This window comes from Microcaecilia unicolor, chromosome 3, assembly GCF_901765095.1.
Source record: "Microcaecilia unicolor chromosome 3, aMicUni1.1, whole genome shotgun sequence".
NCBI classification, from domain to species: domain Eukaryota; kingdom Metazoa; phylum Chordata; class Amphibia; order Gymnophiona; family Siphonopidae; genus Microcaecilia; species Microcaecilia unicolor.
The window spans coordinates 422572936-422600655 of NC_044033.1; the positions used below are offsets into that span (position 1 = coordinate 422572936).

At 43.6% G+C, this 27720-nt stretch overlaps 1 protein-coding gene across 1 annotated transcript in view; it reads right to left on the reverse strand.

Annotated features, from left to right (window-relative positions):
* Nucleotides 1-309: 309 nt before the first annotated feature.
* Nucleotides 310-27720, reverse strand: part of GEN1 (GEN1 Holliday junction 5' flap endonuclease) — a 113061-nt gene continuing 85650 nt past the window's right edge. Inside the window, 5 exon segments of the mRNA XM_030198843.1 lie at nt 310-2324; nt 7007-7150; nt 10738-10799; nt 24398-24524; nt 26945-26972. Coding sequence (XP_030054703.1) covers nt 841-2324; nt 7007-7150; nt 10738-10799; nt 24398-24524; nt 26945-26972 — 1845 coding nt within the window. The 3' untranslated portion in view covers nt 310-840.

A 27720-nucleotide genomic window follows, 5' to 3' on the forward strand; every position in this document is an offset into this window, starting at 1 on the left:
CCATCTGCTGGAGGTAAGAGAATGCTGGCAAGTTCCAGCACTGCACTAAAATCTTATATTGGTGATGATGTCACTGAAAGACTGGCCTAGGAAGATAAGGAAACTCACGATTCCAAGTAAATTAGGGTATTGCTGTGCTGATCCTTAGATTCTAATGCAGACATTATACAGCAAAAACAACTAGCAAGTGGAGGCAGGGAGTTGATTTCTAATAATTGGGCTGTGGCTACAAAAAAGGTCACATTTATTTTTTTAAATATTATGTACATAAAAAAGTGAATAAAACTGTACAAAACAAAGGATATTAGAGTGAGTCCACAATAGTACACATAGATTTGAGATAAAGGTAAGCTGTACATGTATAAATTTCAGTAGTATTACTGTTTAAAACCTGATATCCAAAAAGAACTAAAATAAGCCAAAATAGCAGAGAGGTACAATTAATCTACACACAAACACACTCATACAAAATAAAGTATAATCAACATGAATTAATAGCTACTAAAAACATTTACATATAAAATACAGGTTTTACATTTTCGGTCAGCAAGCAATCTTGCTATTATGGTTTCTGCCAAGTAACGTAATGCTCATTAGTCATTACTTTACAACAGTATTAGAATCTACAAATTGGTTCTGAATGAAAAACTATTTACTTCTTCTGTTAATTTGCTCAAAAAAGAAAAAGAAAAAAAGCAAACAAGACATAATAGAAATTATTAGTTGGGCAGTACTTGATAGTCAAAAAAGCAGGCTATGTGAAAGACTATGCACACCTTTTAGTTAAGCCAAAAATCATGGCGAATGGGAAGCTAAGGCATGACAAGAGCTTTTAGTGCATCAACTTCTCTCTAGTCTTAACTTTAGCCTCTCAGACAATGGCAGAGGACTATCTACAGAAAGGACTGAATCATCGTTTGCATCTTCATGTACCGGCAACAAAGGTGAATCACATCTTGTGACTCTTTCCATGGGGTTTTGGAAACTGACAATTACACTTGAACTTTTATGCATAGAAGTGCTTGTGTGTGACACTGCAGCATCTTGATCTGCAAAACAGCTTCCAGTCATATCACAACTCTTTTCGATTAGTGCCCCTTGACTTGCTTCTTGTCCTCTTCCATTGTCACCTAGCTTCTTTGAGCTCTTTTTCTTACACTGAGTCGGGTTCATTTTTCTGCTGTGCTGCTTAACTTTAGCAAGCTGTGGTTCACTGTTAATATCTTCCCTGTCACTCTCTTCGCTAGAAGAGTACCCTATGTGGCAGACACTCTTTTTAGTATTCTGCTTCCGACCGGTTTTAGTTTTCATTATTCCACTTCTACAGTCAGTTGATTCTCTTTGTGGGTCATTCACCCAAGGGAGGAATTTGCCAGGGTGACCACTTCGAACTGCCAGTGGCACAGAGCTACTTGGTTTCTTGCACTGTAGGACTTTAGCAGCCATACTTGCTGCTTCACAGTTTTTCATCTCTTTTTGTGCATCCAATTGCGCAGAATCCTCTTTTATATACACTACATCAGATGAACAGCGAACAGGAAGACATGCTGTCCAAGAATCTGAAGAGTCTCTTTTGCTCTCCACAAATGATTGATTGGTCAAATAACCTGTTGTACTAGAAAGCAGGCTTTGAGGATGTGAAGTATCATACTGGAAAGCATTCTTCAGAAGAATGCGCTCTTTTAAAGGCATTGTTTGAAGATGTGCAGCTACAAAGGTATCAACAGAAGAGGAATATTCTAGACTACAGCAAGAAGTCTGAACGCATGGACCAGGTTTGGTAGTAGCTATATCATTTCCTATGCCTCTACATTGTGAGTGGTACCATTGATTTGTGCAATTATTAGATGAATACCCAACAGCCTCATCAGTTGTTAAAATATGAGCAGGATTAATATGACTCTGCACCTGAGGGGAACAGCTAAATGAAGTCGCCTCCCAATCAATGTTACTCAGTTGCATTTCAGAGATTAGGGATGAGATGTCAGGTGATGACACATGAAGGGAGTGTTCGCTGAACTGTACTGAAGGGCATAATGGATCATCAAATGTTGTTGCACACTTTGCACTGTCTGGCACGTACACTGGATGCGCATTTGGTAGTGATCCAGCTGTTGTTGATGAGACCATAGTATATGAAGAATCATCACAACTTGACTTGTTTTTTTGTAGGTTTCCCCTATTCAAAACTATTTGAAGATCTTCCTCAGAATCCACTGAAGTAAAGGTCTCCTTCTCTTCATGTTTTAAGTTCATTTGAGTGAACTGATCAGCTACACTGTCAAGCTCAGAGATTTGCTTTCCTCTAATTTTGGTCTTCTTGCCTGTAATAAAAGAAAGGAAGTACAATTAAATCGTTTACTTTTCAAACCCAAAGGACAAATATTCCCATCTTATTCTGTGGGTGTAGTAGAAACCATCTTACAGGCAGATGATCAAAAGCCCCGCGCCTTTCCAAACAGCACTCTAAAATAGCGCTGGAACAGCGCGGGGCGCTATTAGACCTATGATCAGAGATAATGCATGCAAATTTAAGCAGTGCAATTATCTCTGATCATGGGGTAGAAGTGTGGGCGAACTGTGCCTGAGCATGCGCTCAGCACAATCCTCCTGCACTTGTTTGACAGGTCTGGGCTATCAAAAGCCCAAACCTGTCAAACACAGGGGCTGGAGGTCAATGGGACCACCAGGCCCTGACTACCCCTGCCCAAAGTAACGGGGGCTGGATGTCCGGCAGACTTCCGGTCCCCCCTCCCTCCCTCAGGTTCAGGGAGGGCTGGAGATCCGGTGGGTCTCCAGCCCCCCCAAACCCCCAGAAAATGGTCCCTGGTGGTCCAGTGGCCGCCGACCAACCCCCCCCTCCAGCCCACCCGAAATCCCACCCCCCCCAGCATTGTCTGCCAAATCCCTGGTGGTCCAGCGTGAAAAAGAACCCCCTCACGGCCCCCCTACCTTAGTTGGAGGAGGAAGGTAGCCTGCCTCCCTCCTCTTCCTTGGGTTGACACCGCCGCAAAATGGCGGCGCCCAGCCCTTCCCAGTGCATCCTGGGATGCGCTGGGTGGGGCTACAGACCATATAAGGGAATTGCCATTTTGCAGCGTCATCAACCCAAGGAAGGGGAGGGAGGCAGGCTACCTCCCTCCTCCAACTAAGGTAGGGGGGGGCCGAGAGGGGGTTCTTTTTCACGCTGGACCACCAGGGATTCAGCAGACAACGCTGGGGGGGGGGGGGGGGGGAGTTGGGGTGGGCTGGAGGTCCGTTGGACCTCCAACCCCCCCCCCCCGTCGCTTGCTGGGGGGGGGGGGGGTTGGCCGGCCACCACTGGACCACCAGGGACCATTTTCTGGGGGTTTGGAGGGGGCTGGAGACCCACCAGATCTCCAGCCCTCCCTGAACCTGAGGGGGGGGGTCGTCGGGGGGGACCGCAGGTCCGCCGGACCTCCAGCCCCATTGGCAGGTTTGCTTTGGTGGGGGGGGGGGGGGGAACAGGGGCCTGCCAGTATGCAACTGCATGCTGGACAGGGCTCACCATTCCTCCCCAATGATCTGCAAACCCTAACGCCAGCTCGGATCTGGCTGGCCACTGATCATTGGCGATGAATACGCTAAGCCCTGTTTAGCATGCATTTGCATGCTATTTGTGCAAAGAGCCCTCAAGCGTGTTGTTTCACGCGCTCGAGGGCTCTGATCATGGGGCGGTAGCAAACGCCAGCGCTAGTATGGCGCTAACAGCCTCTAGCGCCGGTGTTTGCTTTTGATCATCTGCCTATTAGTGTCCCATAGTTTTGATTACTCCAAGGAAGTAAAACAGCATATTTTAAAAAATATATGCTACTGGGTGAAACCAGGACTGAATCATCCTAGTCTGACAAGACAGTTCACTAGTAATCCTAAATTCTTATCTTAGAAACACAGGATTACCATGTGGAGTCCAAACATTACAGGATCAAAATAAAGGATGGCATCACTAGAAAAAATAATTAGCTTCCAAAAACAGTAAATTTAAACTTTTAAAATCCAGCAAAGGAGTGACAAAATGGGCACCATTTATTGGGGAGAGGGAATAGGCAGTCTGAACTTACATAAGAATAATGCACCATCCACTTTAAAATAGTTTACTATAAAAATATAAGTATAAAAGAAAACAATATCAACAGTAGGATAAGAGGAAAACTGCACCAAAATCATGTCTTCTAATTTAATTGTTCCATACATATTGTAAAGAAGCTGTTGAATTAGGGTGCAATCAACACTAACCCCAAATTCTATAAATGGTGCTTTAAACTGTGCGTGTTATAGAATTTGGGGAATCTGCGCTTAAATAGGTGTGGGGGGTTTACACTAGGGTTTTGTTCATGTAAATGGCCATGCCTAAAAGTACTTGCAGTTCAAGGCGATAAGCGCTATTACGTACATAAGTACATAAGCACCGCCATACTGGGAAAAGACCAAGGGTCCATCAAGCCCAGCATCCTGTCTCCGACAGCGGCCAATCCAGGCTTCAAGAACCCAGCAACCCCCCCACCCCAAAAAAAAAAAATTTAATAATGTTCAATGGACTTTTCCCTCAGGAATCTGTCCAAACCCCCTTTAAATTCCGTAAGGCCAGCTGCTGTCACTACATTCTCCGGCAACGAGTTCCAGAGTCTAACTACAAGCTGAGTAAAGAAAAACTTTCTCTTATTTATTTTAAATTTACCATATTCTAGCTTCATCTTGTGCCCCCTGGTTTTGTTGTTGTTTGAAAGTGTAAACAAACGCTTCACATCTGTCCGCTCTACTCTGCTCATTATCTTGTAGACTTCTATCATATCATCCCTCAGCCGCCTTTTCTCCAAGCTGAAGAGCCCTAACCTTCTCAGCCTTTCCTCATAGAGAAATCGTTCCATTCCCTTTATCATTTTCGTCGCCCTTCTCTGCACCTTTTCTAATTCCTTTATATTTTTTTTGAGATGCGGCGACCAGAATTGGACACAATACTCGAGGTGCGGTCGCACCATGGAGCGATACAACGGCATTATAACATCTTTGTGTTTGTTTTCCATCCCTTTCCTAATAATACCCAACATTCTGTGCGCTTTCTTAGCCGCGGCAGCACACTGGGCAGACGTTTTTAACGTCTTATCCACGATGACTCCCAGATCCCTTTCTAGGTCCGTAACTCCTAACGCGGAACCTTGCATGACATAGCTGTAATTCGGGTTCCTCTTACCCACATGCATCACTTTGCACTTGTCAACAATGAACTTCATCTGCCACTTGGACGCCCAATCCCCCAGTCTCGCGAGGTGCCTAATTTTGAGCGTTGCTTACAGAATAGCACAAAGTGCTTTTCTTCAGTGCCATTTTTTTAGGCGCCATTTATAGAATTTAGTCCCAAATGGAAGTACAATGTCAGCTTGCTGAAAATAACACTAGTTAAATAAAAACCAACAAAATAGCTGGCTCAAGATGACAACTTTATAACGCTAACATTGTTTAAGAAGCAGATTTTTGGGACTTATGGTTCCTTCCTTAGATGGTGATATAATTAAAAATTTAGAGGCTCATTTTCAAAGCACATAGACTTACAAAGTTACAGATTACTATGAGGCGTATTTTCAAAGAACTTAGACTTACAAAGTTACATAAAGGGGCACTTTTGATAGTGCATCTAAGTCGAACTTTGGACATTTTGAATTAAACATCCAAAATCTGAACAGAAAATATACCCATTTTCGAAAAAAGGGAAAAAGTCTATCTTTTTTCGAAAATACCATTTTGAACAAGATTTTGTGCTTTGCGCGTTTATCTTTTCAGGCCATTTTCGAAAAAAAAAAAACCACCCAAGTTAAAAAAGCACAAAATCAAGCCATTGGGATGTAGGAGGGGCTAGCATTTTTAGCAGAGTAGTCTCCAAAATATCCCAGGAGAGCAATGGGGCACTGCAGTGGACTACAAATAAATGCTCCCAGGTACACACGTCACTGTTGCTCCCTTATCTTGTCTGCTGGGCCCTCCAAAACCCACCCCAAACGCACTACCCCCAACTATACACCACTACAATAGCCCTTATGGGTGAATGGGGCACTTATATGTGGGTACAGTGGGTTTCTGATGAGTTTTGGAGGGCTTGTTTACACCACGAGTGTGACAGGTAGAGGAAGATAGGGACCTGAGTATCCCACTGCATAGTGCACTGCACCTACCACTACACTATTCCAGGGTCCTGCATGCTGCACTACTAGACCTGGCTATAACATCTCAGGCTGTCATAGAGGCTGGTAAACACCAGGCATCAAACAGTAGAGGAAAAAAAGGAAGAACCTCTCGCAGATGGTGTCCAGGAAAGATCTTTATTAACAACAGTCTTCAATAATAATAAAGGGGATAAGTCATATTTTATTCCCTTTTTTTGGGAGGGGGTGGAAGGGGGTCAGTGACCATGGGGGGTGGGGTCATCCCTGATTCTCTCCAGTGGTTATCTGGTCATTTAGGGCACCTTTTTGTGCCTTATTTGTTCTAAAAACAGGTATGCCTTGTAGCGCTATAGAAGTGTTAAGTAGTAGTAGTAGTCTAGATCAATTTGTCTTACTTTTAGTTTTGAATGGTTTTGTTTTATTATGGCTGAAAAACATCTAAGTCTTAGGAACACCCATACCCCGCCCTTAACACACCCCTGACATGCCCCTTGAGATCTGGACGCACTGCAGATGAACAGCATAGAAAAATGTCTGAAAAAATAGGTTTCAAAAATACTGATTTGGATGTTTTTGTGAGAAAAACAAATGCTGATTTATGCAACTGTTTAGATGTTTTTCTTTTTTGAAAATGAGCCCCATGGAATGATTATGTCATAACCAAACTCTGTAAGACACATTGAGCCTGCAAATAGGTGGGAAAATGCAGGATACAAATGCAATAAATAAATAAATAGAAACCTATGGAACTTTGTAAGTCTAAGTGCTTTGAAAATGAGCACCTAATCTTCTAAGAAGCCTAGAGAAATATTGGCTGAAACACTTACTTTTATGTTTTCTGTTGCCAACATCCAACTTTACTCTTTGAAAACATTCAACAATGTCAGGGTAGGCAGCTCGAAACAGAGATTCCTCCTCCACTGTCACTGGCTGAGATTCCAAAGGGTGGCCCTCTGCACAGACAAAGTGCTCTAAAAAATAAGTACATGTCTTAAGTGTTAAATGGCAGTCCTTGTGCACAAAACCAAAAAGGTGATGTGTAAATCAGTTAGATAAAGGTGCTAGAAAATAACTTTAAATATAACTGGGCTAGTTGACTAGCTTAGTTGTTCACAGATCAAGTGCAGATATGCAAGACAAAAAGAAGAATAACTACTTCTAGTCTTTGGAAAGAGTGTGGTTTTAAAGAATGTCACTTGTTTCTGATTCTAGTAGGTATTTATTATCTGAAATTCTCTATTTTAATTATTATTTGCTGATGTTTAGTCTAGTACCTTTTATATTTACTTTTATGTTTTTATTTTGTTTTACTTATTGTATGCCAATTACAGAACTGATATATTTGCAGTATATAAAAACACCAAACAAATGCTCTTTTTGTCTTATGCCATTACTATTAATTTACTTCTATAGCACCTGTAGCAAACTGCTGTATATTCAAGCCTGAATTTACAAGGTTGTAAAACAGAAAAGTACAATTTCATTAAGGGGCCCTTTTACTAAAGTGAGTTAAGTTTTGCACTTACTCTGCCTTAACAACCAAACGTAACATGTAGTACTTACAGCAACTGCACAGAAATGTTCATTAGTATGCGCTGTGGTTGCCGTCAGCACAGATACACTTTGCGCCTCCTAATGAAGTGGCACTAACTGAACCTGAACTAAATGCACAAATGACAGCTTGTGGCATGTACCCCGTGCTAACTGCAGTATGCTATACATGAACCCGAGATAAAATGCAGTTCACTTGTGAAGCAGTGTGCACTAATGCCATAATGATCAAAGGTAAATGCTAGCGCTAGAGGTCACTAGCACCCGCATTTACCAGCACAGAATGATCAGAGAGGTTTGGCGCAGCAAACAACGAGCGTGCCAGGGAATACCACAGAGTTCATTTAAATGAGTTCTGTGGTATTCCACCCGTATGATCAGAGAACTGCATTTTGATTGTATGGGTGGAATACCACCTTAACCCTATGCCAGCTCGGAGCTGGTGTTAGGGTTAAGGCTTCTCTCTTCTCCCCCCCCCCCCCCCCCCCCCACCAAGCCAGGCAGCCTGGGCTGTCATTTTCAGCCCAGGCTGCCACCATCAGTCCTGGGGGTCCAGTGGCTAAGGCCCCCCTGCTCTGGTGGCCTACTGCCTCTCCAGGTCCCCCAACCAACCCTAGGTCCCTAGAAACCGACACTGGACCTCCAGCCCCCCCAATACAAAATAAAATACCAGGTGGTCCAGTGGGACCCTAGTTTTAGCCCCCCAGCCAACCCCAACCCAAATCCCCCGTACCTTAAGGCAGGCAGGAGGAGGGAGTAGCACTCCCTCCTCTTGTGAGCATTGCCTTCAAAATGGTAGTGAAGCCCCATCCAGCGCATCCCAGGATGCACCAGGTCAGGTAGGGCGCTGCCATTTTGATGGTAGCGCTTGCAGGAGGAGGGTATGGGAGGGGGGTTGGGGGTATAAGTAGGGTCCTGCTGGACCACCAAGTATTATTTTTGTATATGGGGTGCTGGGAGGGTCCAGGGGGGTGTGGGGGTAGCACTAGGTCGCCAGCGCGGGGGGGGGGGGGGGGGGGGAGGGGGCTACAATTATGTCCTGCTAGACCACCAGGTATTTTTCTTGTATTATTGGTGGTGGTGGGGCTTTCAAACATGTTATTAGTTTGATCATTGGTGCGTTGTTCCCACTGTTGTTCTGGTGCTAATTTTAAAATGCTGTTTGGAACAGAACGGGGAAAATGGAAACAGAAAGCTTGTGCAATAGCAGTTAACGCATGCGAATTTGCATGTTAAATACTTAAAGTGCTTTAATAAAAGGGCCCTTATGTGTGAATGCAATAAAGGACAGAATCATGCATTTGGGGTACAGAATCCTTGAGAGCAGAATGCAATGGGGTGATGTCTGATGATCACAAAACAGCTAAACATTGGTAGCCGGTGCACAGATGAATAACCAGCACAAAAAGAGATATTGCCTCTATAAAATGCTGGTGAGTCCTCCCCTAGAACATTGTTTTGGAAGCCAAACATCAGACAGATTTACATACATTGCTAACAATACATATTCATTGTGGATTATAATGAAATGAAGACTAGCTAAGGGATACTTTAGGACCAGCATGAGAAACACTGCTCTAGAATGCTCACAGTATGAAGCTTCACAGAGGTAGACTCAGGAGCAACATCAGAAATGATTTCTTCACAGAAAAGGTGCTGGATACACAGAATGGACTGTTAAAGGAGGTGGAGAAGAAATGATAATGGCATTCATGAAAGCCTGGGATAAATACAAAGACAAACTTATCATAAATTGCAAAGAAATGAGGGGAAAGCAAGAGTACAACTGGAGTTTATAGTACAGCACTAGGGAGCCGATGATCAAATTCTCCGTGCTGTTCTGAACAGCACTGAAAAATTAGCACCGGAATAGCGCGGGGAATTAAAGCCCCAATGATCAAAACTAATAACAAGCAAATTTATATGCGCTATTAGTTTTGATCATGGGGGAACTTCTGCAGGAGGAAAAATTTTCTCTGGTGGCCCAGTGAGCAACCTTACCCCCACCCGCCCCAGGTGGTCTACTGCCCCCAACCCCCCCCCCCCCCGTACCTTTAGCAGCACAGGAGGGAGTAGCACTCCCTCCTCCTGGAACACTACCTTCAAAATGGTGGTGCCCTGCTCTGCCCAGTGCATCAGGGGATGTACTGGGCAGGGCTTCAATACCATATAGGGATAAATTCCCTTATCTGGTACTGAAGCCCCAAATGCATCTAAGGATGCACCAGGCAGGGAAGGGCACCGCCATTTTGAGGGAGTTCTACTCCCTCCTCTAATTCTAAAGGTACAGGGGGATGGGGAGAGGGGTTGGAAGGCACTATATCACCAGGACGGCTGGGGGTAGGGTTGCCCACTGGTGTCAGGGTTTTTGGGTGGGCTGGATGTCTGTGTCCAAGGAGTGGGGGTAGCTCACTGGACCACCAGGGAAACTTGTCTGGGGGGGGAGGGTTAGGGGAGCTGGAGGACCACGGACCCCCAGCCCCCTGTGCCCAGGGGGATGGGGGCCTGTAAGCATGCAAATGCATGCTGGACAGGGCTCCCCAATGCTCTGTGAACCCTAACCCCAGCTCCAAGCTGGTGTAGGGCTTGCCACAGGAGTAGCGCCAATGTTTGGTGCGCTGCCCACTGAGGATAAATAGGTAATGCCCTGTTTTGCATGCATTTGCATACTACTTGCAGTCAGAGTCGGCTGAGCTCGTTGCTTCACGAACTTGCTGGGTCTGACCATGAGGCGGGAGGAAACGCAGGCACTAGTACGGCGCTAATAGCTTCTAGTGCCCGCGTTTGCTTCTGATCATCAGGGCCTAGGAGTAAAACTGGCAAATTAAAGTGGCCCAAGGTCCTTATCTGACATCACAGTCTCTGTTTTTATTCAATAAGTAATTAGATGCACGAAGTAAGCATGAAATTCAAAGAGAAGAAAGCAATAGCTAATTAATAAATGCTAGAACTTGGGCCTTAGTCTGCAACAACATTACACACACATACAAGTATAAAATTCACACACCTGGCTTTTCCCATTCGACTTCAAAACAAGGAACGCCACTTCTAACACGCGTCTTGATTATCCTGTTAAATTAATTATACACTGAATGAACTTCAAACTCTATTATCTCTCTGTAGAGATCTACAGTTTGGTTATTGTGCTAAAAGATAAGATGGCCATAGGAATATAATGGGCTTTATTATTTAGCGCACCTTAGTAAAAGGACCCCTAAATTGTTTAAGGCACAATAACAAATGCATATCCCTACCACCTTTTTCCCCCAAAAGGTTATTTTAAATGTATTATAATTGGATCATACTGAATATGTATATTTAGTTATGCTTTTCACTATTATAAATACACTTTAGAACTTTGGCTGTGAAATATTAAATTTGATAAATAAATCTTCCAGAACAGTCTAGGAGTGGGCAGACAGAAGATGAAGATTAGTTCTTTTGTGTCTCAGAATTCAACAAAAAATAATGAAACTACTGGATTTAAGAGGATTGTGCTCCGCTTTGCGGCACAGTGATCTGGTTGGACTATGATACTTGAGGTGCAACTTAGGATAGATCTTGGTAACTAACTCCTGGAATATCTTTGCACCATCCTCTTCCAAAGTCACTGAACATTATTTGTAGAAAAATAATTAGGTTGGTCTAATAGTAGCAATGAAACCAAAGTGGACAACTCATCTGTTCTGTGACAAAAAATAGAGTGGTTAGTGACTTTTTATGTGTTGACTGGACCCTTTGGAGCCTCTTGTGTATGTTTGCTGTGCCCAGGATGCAGGCAAAGAGAATGATGAAGAAGATATGTGCTTTCTCTGTGCAGATGGACAAACTGTTTTAACACAGCTAGTGCATTGTGCTGAACTCAGTACAGAAGTGTGATCTGTACTGGAAAGCTCATAATGGGACATCTTGGGTGCAGAAGAGTCAGCACAGGAAATAAGCTTTTTTTGTTGTTGTTTTTTTTAAAATTTAGAATAATTCCAAACATAATCACATCATTCATGCAATTAAATAAGTAAAGCACAAACATACACAAAAAAAAATCTAAATTACAATCAGGAAATGTAGAACTACATTCCATCCACAATATTAGGGAAAAACAGCACCAAGAATCTTAGAAAGAAAAAAGAAAAGCAGATAACTACAATTAGAACAGTGCCTCAAGCCAATCTTACAGTGCTTATATCTATCACTTCAAAACATCATGTTTGAATCCTCAGTTCTTCCTTAGAAACCAAACTTACTGTACACTGCCTTGAGTGAATTCCTTCAAAAAGGCGGTAAATAAATCCTAATAAATAAATAAACATTCTAATAATTGCTTAGGATAAAAATAATACAATTTCCCCTCATAAGTCAAAACACAATTACAAGGAACAGGTAAGGAAAAGCACATCCCCAGAGCCTGAGCCCTGGGATGCAGAGACAAAACACTTGACATCGTCTCTGCTACAGCCTGACCGAAATCGAACAGCATTCTGGTCCAACACTTGGGCATGCAGCTTAGCTGCTCCAGTCACCACAGAAATATCAGCCACAAACCTAGAAGCCACCTTAAGTAAGGAGGTACTGAGCACCTGCATGGTGTCCCAAAGTGAGTCCAAAGCTACCTCAAACTACTACTACTAATAATCATTTCTATAGTGCTACTAGATGTACACAGTGCTGTACACATATGCAAGTAATTTCTCTGACCCTAGAGGGCTCACAATCTACCCCCACTGTTTGCTAGGCTGTGCTGGCAGCTGCCGTGAATGGGCTGTGTTGGCATTGCTGTATGGCTTGGTAAACAGGGGGGTACGATTTTTGTACCTGGGGCAATGGAGGGTTAAGGTCACAAGGAGCTGCAGTGGGACTTGAACCCAGGTTGCCAGGATCAAAGCCTGCTGCACTAAGCACTAGGCTATTTCTCCACCTCCACCAGAAGCCATTCGCCCTGGACAAATTGAAGCACTCACAATGGCTGCTGTTGCACTTCTTTGTTTTTTTTCCACTTTATTTTTATTAATCTGCTTCAAAAGACACAAAGCAATCTTATATACAGAAACTAATAAGAAATAATCAATATACGAAAACTAATATAGTCAAGCCAACATCAAGGGGAGCACATAGGACCTCTTTTATCAAGCCACGCTAGCGGTTAATTCGTGGCAATGCCAACGGAGCCCATTCAAAATGAGTGGGCTTTGTTGGCATTACCGCATTGGGAGCCACTAGCACAGTTTGATAAAAGAGGTCCATAGTGTACAATTCCAAGCAATGAAACAAAAAGAAATCAAAATACTAATACAGTATACTCAACGCTGCTTAACCATCCTAAACTATATCTAACCCTAATCTAAGGTCTATTGCCAGAGGACTCTTTTTTTCTTATGTCTCTACTGTGTAGACCTTGATATTTCAGGAAAGATTCTAAGCTTCTAACTGCAATATATATATACATTTTTTTAAATGTATGAAGTACAAGAAGCTTACCATTTTCAGAAATAAAAAAACCCAAAAGGGTGTAGCGTTGGCTAAACTCGTCCTGAGAAGTCTCTAGAAATTTTGTTAAATCAAACTCTGAAACATTTTCTCATGACTCCATTGCCTCCTCATCAGGTTTCTGAATAATTTTCTTCTGAGATAAATAATACAAACTTGAAAAAACAATTTGTGTCTATTTTAGCAATTTAAAAAACTTCCTTCCTTGCCCTGAAGAGGACAGGTACAAAAAGAAGCACATATGAGTTTATCTTGTTGGACAGACTGGATGGACCGTGCAGGTCTTTTTCTGCCGTCATCTACTATGTTACAATGTTACTATTTCTGAAGCAATAGCTCACATGATAATCTAGTGACAGGAAAATTTAAAAACTTCAAATTCCTAGACCTGTGATAATTCTATAACTGCTCACAATTACAATAAAGAAATAAACTACCCCTAATAGCTGTTATGCTTGTGACTTGCAGTGTATTAACTTTAGGCTCCAAGGATCCCAGCCATTTATCACAATCAACAGTTCTAAGATCAAGGTTTTGCAAGGACTGTGAAACTTGCTCTGGGTAATCACACAATTGAGAAACAGGTTTTTTTTTTTTAGCACAGACTCTACTCTAGAGACTGGCTTCCAAATGTCAGCCAAAGATAAATCAGAGGGAACTTGTCCAACACTGACCAATTCAACCACTGGATGTGGGACTGGTACAGGTATTTTGCATCTAGCTCCAGAAATTAGAGGAGTCCCCATTTCCCAAAACCCCAACAGAAACAAGAACCATCTCGGATGTCCCGTCCTTGGGAGTCTAGAAAAGAAGATATAGGTACGGGTGGGGTAAGGGACTCCCAGTGCATAAAGACGCTCCTGAGATCGAAGTAGGAGTTGCCACACAAAACGTGGAGCTCCTTGTTGTAATAACAGGCTGAACGTGTCTAGCCATTGGGTCAACAGTAACTTTAGAGACTGAGGATACAGAGCCTTCCTTATTTTTCTTCCCCATAATTCAAAAAGCACAGTACTCACAAAAGTCTGACGACAAGAGGAACATCAAGGAGTTTTCCGGTCTCCTAAGGGTTCTGGAGGGGAGTGGTCACACCCCTTTGGGCCACACTTCTGCGGCTGTGTGCCGAAGGCACAGTGCTCTGATATGATGATCCAGCATGGACTCCCACTGATATTGGGAGGTTCTGTCTCAGGTTGGTCCCACTGTCCCTGTCTCCGAATTCACAAACACCTGGCTCTCATTGCTGTTGTACTTCAATTTGTGTGAGAATATTCTTAGGGGAAGAAGCTGTAAACTGGGAGACCCTGCAGAGGCTGCACAAGAAGTGGAGCCTCTTTGAACTGCACTACACTCTCCGCAGCTGAGGAGCAACTTCTGGGCTGTGGTGGCACTGAACTTAAAGCTGGGGTTAGAGAAGCCCCATTTTCACTGGCGCTGGAAGCAATTTCCTCTGGCAAGGCTGAAGGGCACACCAATTCCAAGCAAGGGGCAGTCTAAAAACCATCCAACATGGTTTGCTTCACTGGGGCTAGAGGGACCCACCAAGTTACACCCTCTCTCTTCCCTACCGGTTTGAAGGGAAAAACAAACAGAAAGCAAAACAAGATAAGGGAGACAAGATAGGGAGCTCTCTCTTTTATAACTGCTCACAACACTATCTTGATCCACCGAGCATGAAAAAAAGTTTCTTGGGATTTAGAGTAATGACATGACTGGCGCTGAGAGATCTGCACTTAACGACCTCCTTGGAACTATGCACTTTGGAGAATCACCATTTAGACTGGTACGCCAGTGCTGAGGAATCATGTGCTTTTGGTTTGGAAACTTCAGCTGAGACCTCTGTCTACTTTGAAGAGGTTTGGCACGCCTCTTTTTTCATGATGGGACTCTCTCAGCCAAGGTCTGAGGGAACAGAGGCACTTTCCAAGGAAGATGATCTGCCAGACTGCATGGAGCAAGCTGGCTTCTACACAAAATAAACTCTTCATCTTAGGGACGTGTCCTTCAGCCTCATAATATTTGCAGAGCTCAAAGAGATGTTTCCTGGCCCTGGGGAACATTTTTCCATACGCATAATTTTCGTGCTAGAGAGTGAGACTCAGTCAAATGACTTTACGATTGTCATCACTGACCACTCTCCTATTGCAGGTGGAGCAGGCCTATTTTAGCCTGTGCCATGGACCCACAGTGAAAAATAAAAATAAATTAAAGAAAGAAAAAAATTAATAGTAAGAATAAAAGAACATAAATGAAAAAGAAAGCGAGACAAAAGATGGACAATTCTCTCAATGGAGGAGAGTGAATAGTGGAGGGCCACAGGGATCTGTACTGGGGCTTTTTAACATATTTATAAATGATCTAGAAATGCGAATGATAGGTGAGTTGATCAAATATGAAGATGACACAAAATTATTCAAAGTTCTTTAATCACATGAGGACTGTGAGAAATTTCAGGAGTACCATAAGAGTACTACTACTACTATTTATTCTATAGTGCTACTAGACGTACGCAGCGCTGTACAGTTGAACATGAAGAGACAGTCCCTGCTCAACACAGCTTACAATCTAATTAGGACAGACAAAAAGGACAAATAAGAGATAAGGGAATTACTAAGGTGGGAATGATAAAACAGACATGGGTACTGAACAAGTGAATAGGAGTTAGGAATTAAAAGCAGCCTCAAAAAGGTTGGCTTTTAGCCTAGATTTGAAGACGGCCAGAGATGGAGCTTGACATACTAGCTCGGGAAGTCTATTCCAGGCGTATGGTGCAGGAATGGAGTCTGGAGCTGGTAGTGGAGGAGAAGGGTACAGATAAGAGAGATTTATCCAATGAATGGAGTTCCAGGGGAGTGTAGGGAGAGATAAGAGTGGAGAGGTACTGAGGAGCTGCAGAGTGAATGCACTTGTAAGTCAATAAGAGGCATTTGAACTGTATGCGGAAATGGATAGGGAGCCAAAGAAGTGACTTGAGAAGAGGACTAATACGAGCACAGTGACACTGGCGGAATATAAGTCGTGCAGCAGAATTTTGAACAGATTGAAGGGGAGAGAGATGGCTTAGTGGGAGACCTGTGAGAAGAAAGTATTCTAAGCAAGAGGTGATAAGAGTGTGAATAAGGGTTTTGTTTGTGCTCTCAGAGAGGGACAAATTTTAGTGATATTATACAGAAAGCAATGACAGGTTTTAGCAGCCTGTTGGATATGTGCAAAGAAAGAGAGTCAAAGATGACACCAAGGTTACGAGCTGATGAGACAAGGAGGATGAGAGTGTTATCCACAGAGACAGAGAATGGGGGAAGAGGAGAGATGGGTTTAGAGGGGGAAGTGGCTGGAAGACTGGGTATCCAAGTGGCAAATAACTTTTAATGTGGACAAGTGCAAGTGATGCACACTGGGAAGAATAACTGAAAAATTACGACTACACAGTTTGGTTCTACATAGGAGTTATCGCACAGGAAAAAGATCTAGGTGTTATCATGGACAATACATTGAAACTTTCTGGTCAGTATGTGGTGGCGGCCAAAAAAAGCAAACAGAATGTTAGGAATTATTATGAATGGAATAGAGAAAAAAAAACAAAACGAGTATTATAATGTCTCTGTATCGTTCCATGGTGTGACTGTACTTTTGAGTATTATGTGCAATTCTGGTTGCCACATCTCCAAAAAACATATTGTGTTAATAAATAATGTACAGAAAAGGGTGTTCAAAATGATTAAGGGGATGGAACTCCTCTCCACTGAGGAAAGGCTAAAGAGATTAGGGCGCTTCAGCTTGCAGAAGAAATGGATGAGAGGAGATATGATTGAGGTCTACAAAATCCTGAGTGATGTGGAACAGATAAAACCTAACTGCTTGTTATTTCAAAAAGTACAAAGAGTAGAGGACACATCATGAAATTACATTAAAACAAATAGGAGAAAATATTTTTTTTTTTTACTCAACTCAATTAAAATTCTGGAACTTGTTGCCAGAGGATATGGTAAAAGCAGTTAGTGTAACTGGGTTTGAAAACGGTTTGGACAAATTCATTAAGATAATGTTAATAAACATTTAAGTTAGACCTGGGTGAAGCTACTGCTTATCCCTGGAGGTAAGTGCCATGGCAGAGCTGCCAAGTTACTCGTTCCAGGAGGGAGACTTTTTGGCCAGTCCTGAATTTCTGCCACTCATTCTGGTGCATTATGGGACATGCTACACTGCTTTGGGATGTAAGTTTAAAACCAGGACCGGCCAAAAGGTCTCCCTCCTGGAATGGGTAACTTGGCAGCTGAACCTTGGTGGAGGGGTAGCTGGAAACCAGACCTGAGGGAGAGGTTCAGTAGGCAGCCTGAGGCGGAAGCTGTGGCTGCTGGGAGTTGTACTGGAGAAACCTGTTGCTTCCCAGGTGGGAAAGGCACTATGCTAATCAGCACAGCAGTCTGGGTATCCTGATAGTGAGATTGGAAAAGAGACCGTAGTAGATCAAGTGTGCTTAAATAAAAATAAAAATCAGACAAAAGATTGCCTAAGAAATAAGATGGGAGAGTTAGAATATATTGCACTAAATGAAAAATTAGATATAATAGGCATCTCTGAGACCTGGTGGAAGGAGGATAACCAGTGGGACACTGTCATACCAGGGTACAAATTATATCGTAGTGATAAGGTGGATCGAATTGGTGGAGGGGTAGCATTGTATATTAACGAGAGCCTTGAATCAAATAGATTGAAAATTCTGCAGGAACAAAACACTTCTTGGAATCACTGTGGATTGAAATTCCATGCGTAAAGGGGAAAAGGATAGTGATAGGAGTGTACTACCGTCCGACTGGCCAGGATGAACAGACGGATGCAGAAATGTTAAAGGAAATTAGGGACGCAAACAAACTGGGCAACACAATAATAATGGGTGATTTCAATTACCCCATATTGACTGGGTAAATTTAATATTGGGGCACGCTAGGGAAGTAAAATTCCTTGTTGAAATCAAGGACAGCATTATGGAGCAGCTGGTACAGGAGCCGACGAGAGAAGGAAAAATTCTAGACTTAGTCCTTAGTGGAGCGCATGATCTGGTGTGGGAGGTAATGGTGCTGGGGCCGCTTGATAACAGTGAACATACTATGATTGGATTTGATATTAGCCTTGAAGTAAGTATACATAGGAAATCAAATACATTAGTGTTTAACTTTAAAAAAGGAGACTATGATAAAATGAGAAGAACGGTGAAAAAAAAAACTTAGAGGAGCGACTGCGAGGGTCAAAATTTTACATCAGGCATGGATGCTGTTCAAAAACATCATCCTGGAAGCCCAGGCCAAATATATTCCGTGTATTAAAAATGGAGGACGGAAGACCCCAAACGACAGCCGGCATGGTTAAAAAGTGAGGTGAAGGAAGCTATTAGAGTTAAAAGAAAATCCTTCAGAAAATGGAAGAAGGAACTGACTGAAAATAATAAGAAACAGCATAAGGAATGTCAAGTCAAATGCAATGCGCTGATAAGAAAGGCTAAGAGGGACTTCGAAAAAAAGATTGTGTTGAATGCAAAAACACATAGTAAAATTTTTTTTAGGTATATTAAAAGCAGGAAGCCGGCAAAAGAATCGGTTGGACTGCTAGATGACCGAGGAGTAAAAGGGGCGGATCAGGGAAGACAAAGCCGTAGCAGAGAGATTAAATGAATTCTTTGCTTCAGTCTTCACCGAGGAAGATTTGGGTGGGATACTGGTGCCAGAAATGGTATTCGAAGCTGACGAGTCGGAGAAACTTAATGAATTCTCTGTAAACCTGGAGGATGTAATGGGGCAGTTCTACAAGAGTAGCAAATCTCCTGGACCGGATGGTATTCATCCCAGGTACTGATAGAACTGAAAAATAAGCTTGCAGAGCTAGGAGTAGCCTAGTGGTTAGTGCAGTGGACTTTGATCTTGGAGAACTGAGTTCGATTCCCATCGTACCGGAAGATTGGAGGGTGGCCAATGTAACGCCGATTTTTTAAAAAGGTTCCAGAGGAGATCCGGGCAAAGTGGTAGAGACTATTATTAAGAACAAAATTACAGAGCATATTCAAAAGTATGGATTAATGAGACAAAGTCAACATGGATTTAGTAAAGGGAAATCTTGTCTATTACATTTCTTTGAAGGGGTGAACAAACATGTGGATCAAGGTGAGCCGGTTGATATTGTGTATCTGGATTTTCAGAAGGCGTTTGATAAAGTACCTCATGAAAGACTCCAGAGGAAACTGGAGAGTCATGGGATAGGAGGCAGTGTTCTATTGTGGATTAAAAACTGGTTAAAGATAGAAAACAGAGAGTAGGGTTAAATGGTCAGTATTCTCAATGGAGAAGGGTAGTTAGTGGGGTTCCCCAAGGGTCTGTGCTGGGACCGCTGCTTTTTAACATATTTATAAATGACCTAGAGATGGAAGTAACTAGTGAGGTAATTAAATTTGCTGAGGACACAAAGTTATTCAAAGTCGTTAAATCGCGGGAGGATTGTGAAAATTACAAGAGGACCTTACGAGACTGGGAGACTGGGCGTCTAAAATGGCAGATGATATTAATGTGAGCAAGTGCAAAGTGATGCATGTGGGAAAGAGAACCCGAATTATAGGTTCGTCATGCAAGGTTCCACATTAGGAGTCACGGACCAAGAAAGGGATCTATGGTATTGTCGTTGATGATACGTTGAAACCTTCTGCTCAGTGTGCTGCTGCAGCTAAGAAAGCAAATAGAATGTTAAGTATTATTAGGAAAGGAATGGAAAACAAAAATGAGGATGTTATAATGCCTTTGTATCGCTCCATGGTGTGACCGCACCTCGAATATTGTGTTTATTCTGGTTCATCTCAAAAAAGATATAGTGGAATTAGAAAAGGTGCAGAGAAGGGCGACGAAAATGATAAAGAGATGGATGACTAAAGCGGCTAGGGCTCTTCAGCTTAGAGAAAAGGCGGCTGAGGGGAGATATCATAGAGGTCTATAAAATAATGAGTGGTGTTGACGGGTAGATGTGAAGCGTCTGTTTACGCTTTCCAAAAATACTAGGACTAGGGGGCATGCAATGAAGCTACAATGTAGTAAATTTAAATGAACTGTAGAAAATATTTTCTTCACTCAACGTGTAATTAAACTCTGGCATTCGTTGCCAGAGAATGTGGTAAAGGCGGTTAGCTTAGCGGAGTTTAAAAAAGGTTTGGACGGCTTCCTAAAGGAAAAGTCCATAGACCATTATTAAATGGACATGGGGAAAATCCACTATTTCTGGGATAAGCAGTATAAAATGTTTTGTACTTTTTGGGATCTTGCCAGGTATTGCGACCTGGATTGGCCACTGTTGGAAACAGGATGCTGGGCTTGATGGACCTTTGGTTTTTCTCAGTATGGCAACACTTACGTACTCAGGAAAAGGGTGTGGCTGGAAACACTCTAGCTATAGCTACTATAAGAAGAGAGTGCCAAGGATTCTCAACAGGAGGAAGACAGGATGGGCTGACAATCCCTGGTTAAGAATGTCCCAGAAGGAGAAGACGGGTTGAGAACCCCTGGGTTACAGACATAACTATATGGAGTCGTATGGACTGAGGCTCCAGACTAGGGAAACCATCTGGAAGGAAGGGCATAAGAAGGTTGTATCTGGTGGCCTGGGTAAGGGTTGAATTCCCGTGGTGTGTGAAAGACGGGCTGGCAATCCCCAGGTTAAGGTTAGTCCCAGGAGTGAAACGGGGGTTGGGTTACCCTGGTGTGTGAAAGCGGGCTGGTAATCCCTGGATTAAGGTTAGTCCCAGAAGGAGTGGGAAGGGGGGTTTGAGCTACCCTAGTTGTATCAAGAAGGGTTAGGGTTACACTGAGTTTGTAAAGAGGACCCTGAGACCTACCCTTTGTTGGGAAAAGAAGGAATGTGCTTAAAGGGAAACTGATGTGTAATGTATAAATTTGCTGGACCACATGTTACAAAGAGAAAAGGTTTAATTGTCATTGATGTAATTGTGCTGGAAGCCAAGTTACACCCCTGCTCTCTGAAAGGGACAGCAGAATTATTTAGTGGAATGAGATTTGTGTTGTCCAGAATAAAGAATATTTTGTTTATTTTAAAACCTTATGAAGCCTTGGTTATTGGTTAGGCAGTTGCCTAGGCCCGGGAAAGTGACTGATAACTGAGGGGTTAAAGGAGTGGGCAGGGTAGCTCAGCCTTAGTAGAAAGGGGGAGTCCCTCAGATCCAGTTCTCTCCACTAAAGCAAGCAGGCTCCACTCAAGCCGTCCCTAGCACCACTGTAAAGGTTTGGACTAGGACAAACACCCACTAGGTGTTTGTCCTAGTCCTCCAAATATGGGACCTCCACTGGCCAAACATGCAACCCACCCATAACAAAGGACACACACTAGATATTATCACCCACAAAATTCTCATCAGAACCTAACCTCACACTTACAGATACAAAATGGACAGCCATGCCATGGTCTGATCACTACAAAGCAAACCTTACCCTCCGCTGGAGAACAAAAAAGGAACAACAAAAACAAGAACAAAAAAACATATACTACGAGAGGCAAAATAGACCCCACTAACATTCTGGCAACAATTCTATACCGACGAATGGATAACACCTAAAGACTCGCCCCCAATTTCTCCAAGAATGGGACAACAGATGCAGAACAGTACTAGACAACCATTTCAACACCAGAACCTCTCATAGAAAAAATCAATACCATGGTTTAATGAAGAACTGAAAGAACTAAAACACAGGTCAGAAGATTAGAAGAGCATGGAGCAAGAAAAAGACGAACACACACTCAAAGGACTGGAAACAGCTACAAAGAAAATACAAATACAAAGTAGACAAACTAAAAGAACGTACTACAAACCATAATAGGACCAAACTACAAGGATACAACAAACTCTTCTCAACTCGTAAACAAACTCACAAATACTACACCTGTCACCTCTAATAATACAGACACCCCATCCGCAACCAACCTTGTGAACTACTTCAAAGAAAAAATTATAAAGCTCTCGACTCATGATACCTACCACAATCACTGAATACACAAATATCCTGAATGTCTAGGACCCAAAACCTGGGGAATGCCCAGCAGATCGATCATGGACCAACTTTGACACGATATCGTCAGATGAAATCTCCCAATGGCTTGAAAAAATACGCCAAGTCACAATGCAAATTAGGACATTTGCCCTACTAGCCTAATAAGATCCGCCCCCAAACAATTCAAAAAAGACCTCATGAATCATGTAACCACAGGCTTCAAAATGGTCTCTTTCCCACGGATAAAGGAAATATCCTACTTACTCCGCTGCCAAAAGATGCTAAGAAAAGTACAATGGACCTAACCAATTATCGCCCAGTAGCATCTATTCCGCTCATAACCAAACTCATGGAGGGCATAATGACAAAACAACTCACTGAATACCTTAATAAACACTCAATTCTGCATGAGTCTCAATCAGGATTTCAGTCAAATCACAGCACCAAAACTGTACTAGTGTCCGCAATGAACTCATTCAAACAAGCAATAGCAAACTGGTACAACATACTCCTCCTACAATTCGACATGTCCAGCGCCTTCGACATGGTAATCATGGAATACTATTATATTATACTAGACTACTTCGGAGTAGGAGGTACAGTTCTCAAATGGTTCAAAGGATTCCTGACCACAAGATCATACCAAGTAACAACGAACATGGAAATATCACCCCATGGATACCTGAATGTGGAGCTCCCCAAGGATCCCCCTCTCACCACTCTCTTCAACCTAATGATGATACCTTTATCCAAACTTCTAGCCAATCAAAACCTCAACCCCTACGTATACGCAGACAATGTCATGATTTACATCCCATTCAAACATGATCTAAACGAAATCACCAACGAAATCAACCAAAGCCTCCAAATCATGCACTCCTGGGCGGATGCATTCCAGCTAAAACTCAACGCAGAAAAAACACAATGCCTGGTACTCACTTCCCAACACAACACAAACAATTACTCCACCATAACCACACCATATTGTTATCTTCCTGTCTCACAAAATCTGAAAATTCTTGGAGTTACCATTGATCGAAACTCACACTCGATGCCCACGTGAAGAATACCACAATAAAGATGTTCCACTCCATGTGGAAACTCAAAAGAGTAAAACCTTTCTTCCTGAGATACATCTTCCGTACCCTGGTACAGTCAATGGTAATAAGTCATCTGGACTACTGCAACGCACTGTACGCTGGCTGCAAAGAACAGACTATCAAAACAAACAGCCCAGAATACGCAGCCAGACTCATATTTGGAAAAAACAAATATGAAAGTGCAAAACCCCTAAGAGAGAACTTCACTGGCTCCCAACTCAAGGAACGCATTGCGTTCAAGATATGCACGACTGTACACAAAATCATTCACGCAGACGCCCCAATCTACATGCTAAACCTCGTGGACCTGCCTCCCAGAAACGCCATAAGATCAGCCCACAAATTTCTCAATCTGCACTTCCCAGCTGTAAAGTACTAAAATAGAAGCTGACACACGCCACCACCTTCTCTTACATGAGCACGCAGTTGTGGAATGCACTACCTACAGCCCTGAAAACCAATGACGAAATAACTAACTTTCGCAAATCTCTGAAGACACATCTCTTCAACAAGGCCTACATAGAGAACCCATAACCTTACAAAACTACCTCACCAATCTACCGTTATCAAAGCCCACCTTCTATACTATCCTGCCTAACACCTTCCTTCTCTCTTCCCTTACTTAATCGTTGTACATTACTAATTGTATCTGATATCCTGGAATGACTATGTCATAACAAACTCTGTAAGCCACATTGAGCCTGCAAATAGGTGGGAAATGTGGGATAATAAATAATATTTGTTAACTTTGTGGATGATGTGAAGTATCTGTGACCTGGCTTGACCACTGTTAGAAACAGATATTAGGTTACATGGACCTCTGGTCTGATCCAATATGGGAATTTTTATGTTTTTATCTAATACCCCCCACCCCCAAATCAATCCTGACAAGCATTTCAGCAAATTAGTATATGTCCACATCCCTCCTCTCCCCTCAAAAAGAGAATACAACAAAAAAAGCTATCATTCTGTATTCAGAACTGAAAATACACCTGCTATACTCTATAAAACATCACATGGCTACAGAGAACAGATCTGATATTGGTACCGAATTGCCTGCAGTTGCCTCATATCCATTTGACCAGACCTCCTCTTGCACATGTCATAGTGTGTCAGCAGGATCAGCACTTTCTCACATGAATAATGCCGAGGCCAGTCCAGCATTTCCAGGCAAACTTCTGCAAAAAAACAACAACAAACAAAACAAAGGAATAATCTGTGAACTTTAAGGGATTTTGAACTTTAGAGTTCTTAAACAACTATGGTAATGGGAATTCCCCTTCTTCTCCAAAAGAAAGCCACAGCATGATAGCTGAAATGTGGTTTCACTCACCTGGACGAAGCACAATCCAGACAGCAGCAACGATTATTATTACCACGTAAGTCTACCTGGATTTGTAGAACTAAGGACCACCACAAAGTTGTGTGTGATACCTTTTTATTGGACTAATTTGGTGGCTCTCAATCTAGTCCTTTACCCAGCCAGTATGGTTTTCAGGATATCCAGAAGAATATGCATGAGACAGATATGCATCCAGTGAAGCAGTGCATGCAAATGTATTACAAGCATATTCACTGTGGATATCCTGAATAACTGGCTGTGTTCTGAGGACTCAGCTGAAAATCACTGGACTAAATTAATATATATCAGTGACTAGCTTTCTAGAGTTACCCTCTCATTATCAGAACACTAAAACCCCCCAGCATAGTTACATTAGTTTTAAATAGCAGTGTCCTCAGAAATGAAACAGGTCAATTTTCAATTAGGGAATCTATGTCTGTATTGAAGACGTGGAGGGGCATAATCGAACGGGGGAGCCAGTGAAGTTTCTCTCTTAAGGGTTTTGCACTTTCATATTTAGTTTTTCCAAAAGATTCACCCAAGGAGGTGTACAGCAGGTATGGTTTAACATAAAAGGTAAAATTATGTATAATCATACCTGATAATTTTCTTTCCATTAATCATAGCTGATCAATCCATAGACTGGTGGGTTGTGTCCATCTACCAGCAGGTGGAGATAGAGAGCAAACTTTTGCCTCCCTATATGTGGTCATGTGCTGCCGGAAACTCCTCAGTATGTCGATATCAAAGCTCCATCCGCAGGACTCAGCACTTAGAGAATTACACCCACGAAGGGACACTCTGCCCAGCTCACCACCGCCGAAACGGGGGAGGGGAATTACCCGCTCATCCCCACACAAGTGGGGAGGGAATCCGTCAGATCATCCCCGCGGAGCGGGGGGAGGGCCACCACACCCGCCGATGCGGGGGATCTGGCTTATCCTGCAAACCGCAACCGCGGGAGAGCTGACTGACCCTAACAACCGCCGCAGCGGGAGGGGTACAAAGCTGCCCTACAGCCGCCACGAAGCGGGAGGGAGTGCCGGCAGAATTTATGTCTCAATCCAGCCCCGTAAAACGGAGGGGAGAAGGACATGCAGCAGCTCACTGTAACACAAACTCGTCTCAACTCTGAAGGAATCAAGTGAAAGAAGAACTTGAACACGAAGTCCTCCTGAAGTAACTGAAGGCTAAACTTGAACCTAAAATTCAACCAGAATATAAACAGTACAGATATCTGGGAGGGGCTATGGATTGATCAGCTATGATTAATGGAAAGAAAATTATCAGGTATGATTATACATAATTTTACCTTCCATATCATCAAGCTGATCAATCCATAGACTGGTGGGATGTACCGAAGCAGTACTCACCCAGGGCGGGACATAGAAATCCCTGACCTCAACACTGAAGCTCCAAACCGGGCCTCCGCCCGTGCAGCCACAGTCAACCGGTAATGCTTGGAGAATGTATGAGCCGAAGCCCAAGTTGCCGCCTTGCATATCTCTTCCAAGGAGACGGATCCGGCCTCTGCCATCGAGGCCGCCTGAGCTCTCGTGGAGTGAGCCTTCAGCTGGATAGGCGGCACCTTCCCCGCGGCCACATAAGCCGCTGCAATGGCTTCCTTGACCCATCTTGCCACTGTAGGCTTAGCAGCCTGCAGACCCTTACGAGGACCTGCAAACAGGACAAACAGATGATTTCCGGAAATCATTGGTCACTTCCAAGTATCTGATGATGACTCGTCTCACATCCAGATATTCAAGAGCGGAGTACTCCTCTGGGTAGTCCTCCCTACGAAAGGAAGGGAGACAGAGCTGCTGATTCACATGGAAGCGAGAACCAATCTTGGGCAGGAAGGCAGGCACTGTGCGAATAGTCACTCCTGCCTCAGTGAACTGCAGAAAAGGCTCTCGACATGAGAGCGCCTGGAGCTCGGAAACTCTTCTGGCTGAAGTGATAGCCACCAAAAAGACTGCTTTCAACGTCAGGTCTTTCAGAGATGCCCTCGACAAGGGTTCCAAAGGCGGCTTCTGCAATGCTCTTAGCACCAGGTTGAGATTCCACGCAGGCACCACTGAGTGCAGAGGAGGGCGCAGGTGATTAACTCCCTTGAGAAAGCGCACCACATCTGGCTGCGAAGCCAGGGAAGCACCCTTCAGGCGGCCCCTGAAGCAAGCCAGAGCCGCTACCTGGACTTTAAGGGAACTGAGCGACAGGCCTTTCTCCAGACCTTCTTGCAGGAACGCCAACACTGAAGAAATTGGAGCAGTGAAGGGAGAAAGTGAGCCTGCTTCACACCATGCTGCAAAGATACGCCAAACCCTGGCGTAAGCAGTAGAAGTAGAGCGCTTCCTCGCTCTCAGCATAGTGGCGATGACCTTGTCTGAGAAGCCCTTCTTCCTCAGACGCTGCCGCTCAATAGCCAGGCCGTAAGACCAAAGGGAGAGGGATACTCCATCACCACGGGACCCTGATGTAACAGGCCCTGCTCCACTGACAGCCGCAGAGGATCGTCGACTGAGAGCCTGAACAAGTCCGCATACCAGGGACGTCTGGGCCAATCCGGACCCACCAGGATTACCCTGCCGGGATGCTTTGCCACCCGGTCTAGCACCCTGCCCAACATGGGCCAGGGCGGGAACACATAGAGGAGCTCTTGTGTCGGCCACTGTTGGAGAAGAGCATCTACTCCCAGGGATCGAGGGTCCCGTCCTCTGCTGAAAAAGCGCGGCACTTGGCCATTGGCCGATGACGCCATCAGATCTAGGCTCGGCTGGCCCCAGCGCTTCGTGATGTCCAAGAACGCCTGAGCAGATAGTTGCCACTCTCCGGGCTCCAAGGTATGGCGACTGAGAAAGTCCGCCTTGACATTCATGACTCCGGCAATGTGGGCCGCTGAAAGCTGCTCCAGGTTCGCTTCCGCCCACTGGCAAAGACTCATAGCCTCCTGGCTAGAGGGGCGCTCTTGGTACCTCCCTGGCGGTTGATATAGGCCACAGCCGTGGCATTGTCCGACAGGACCCGTA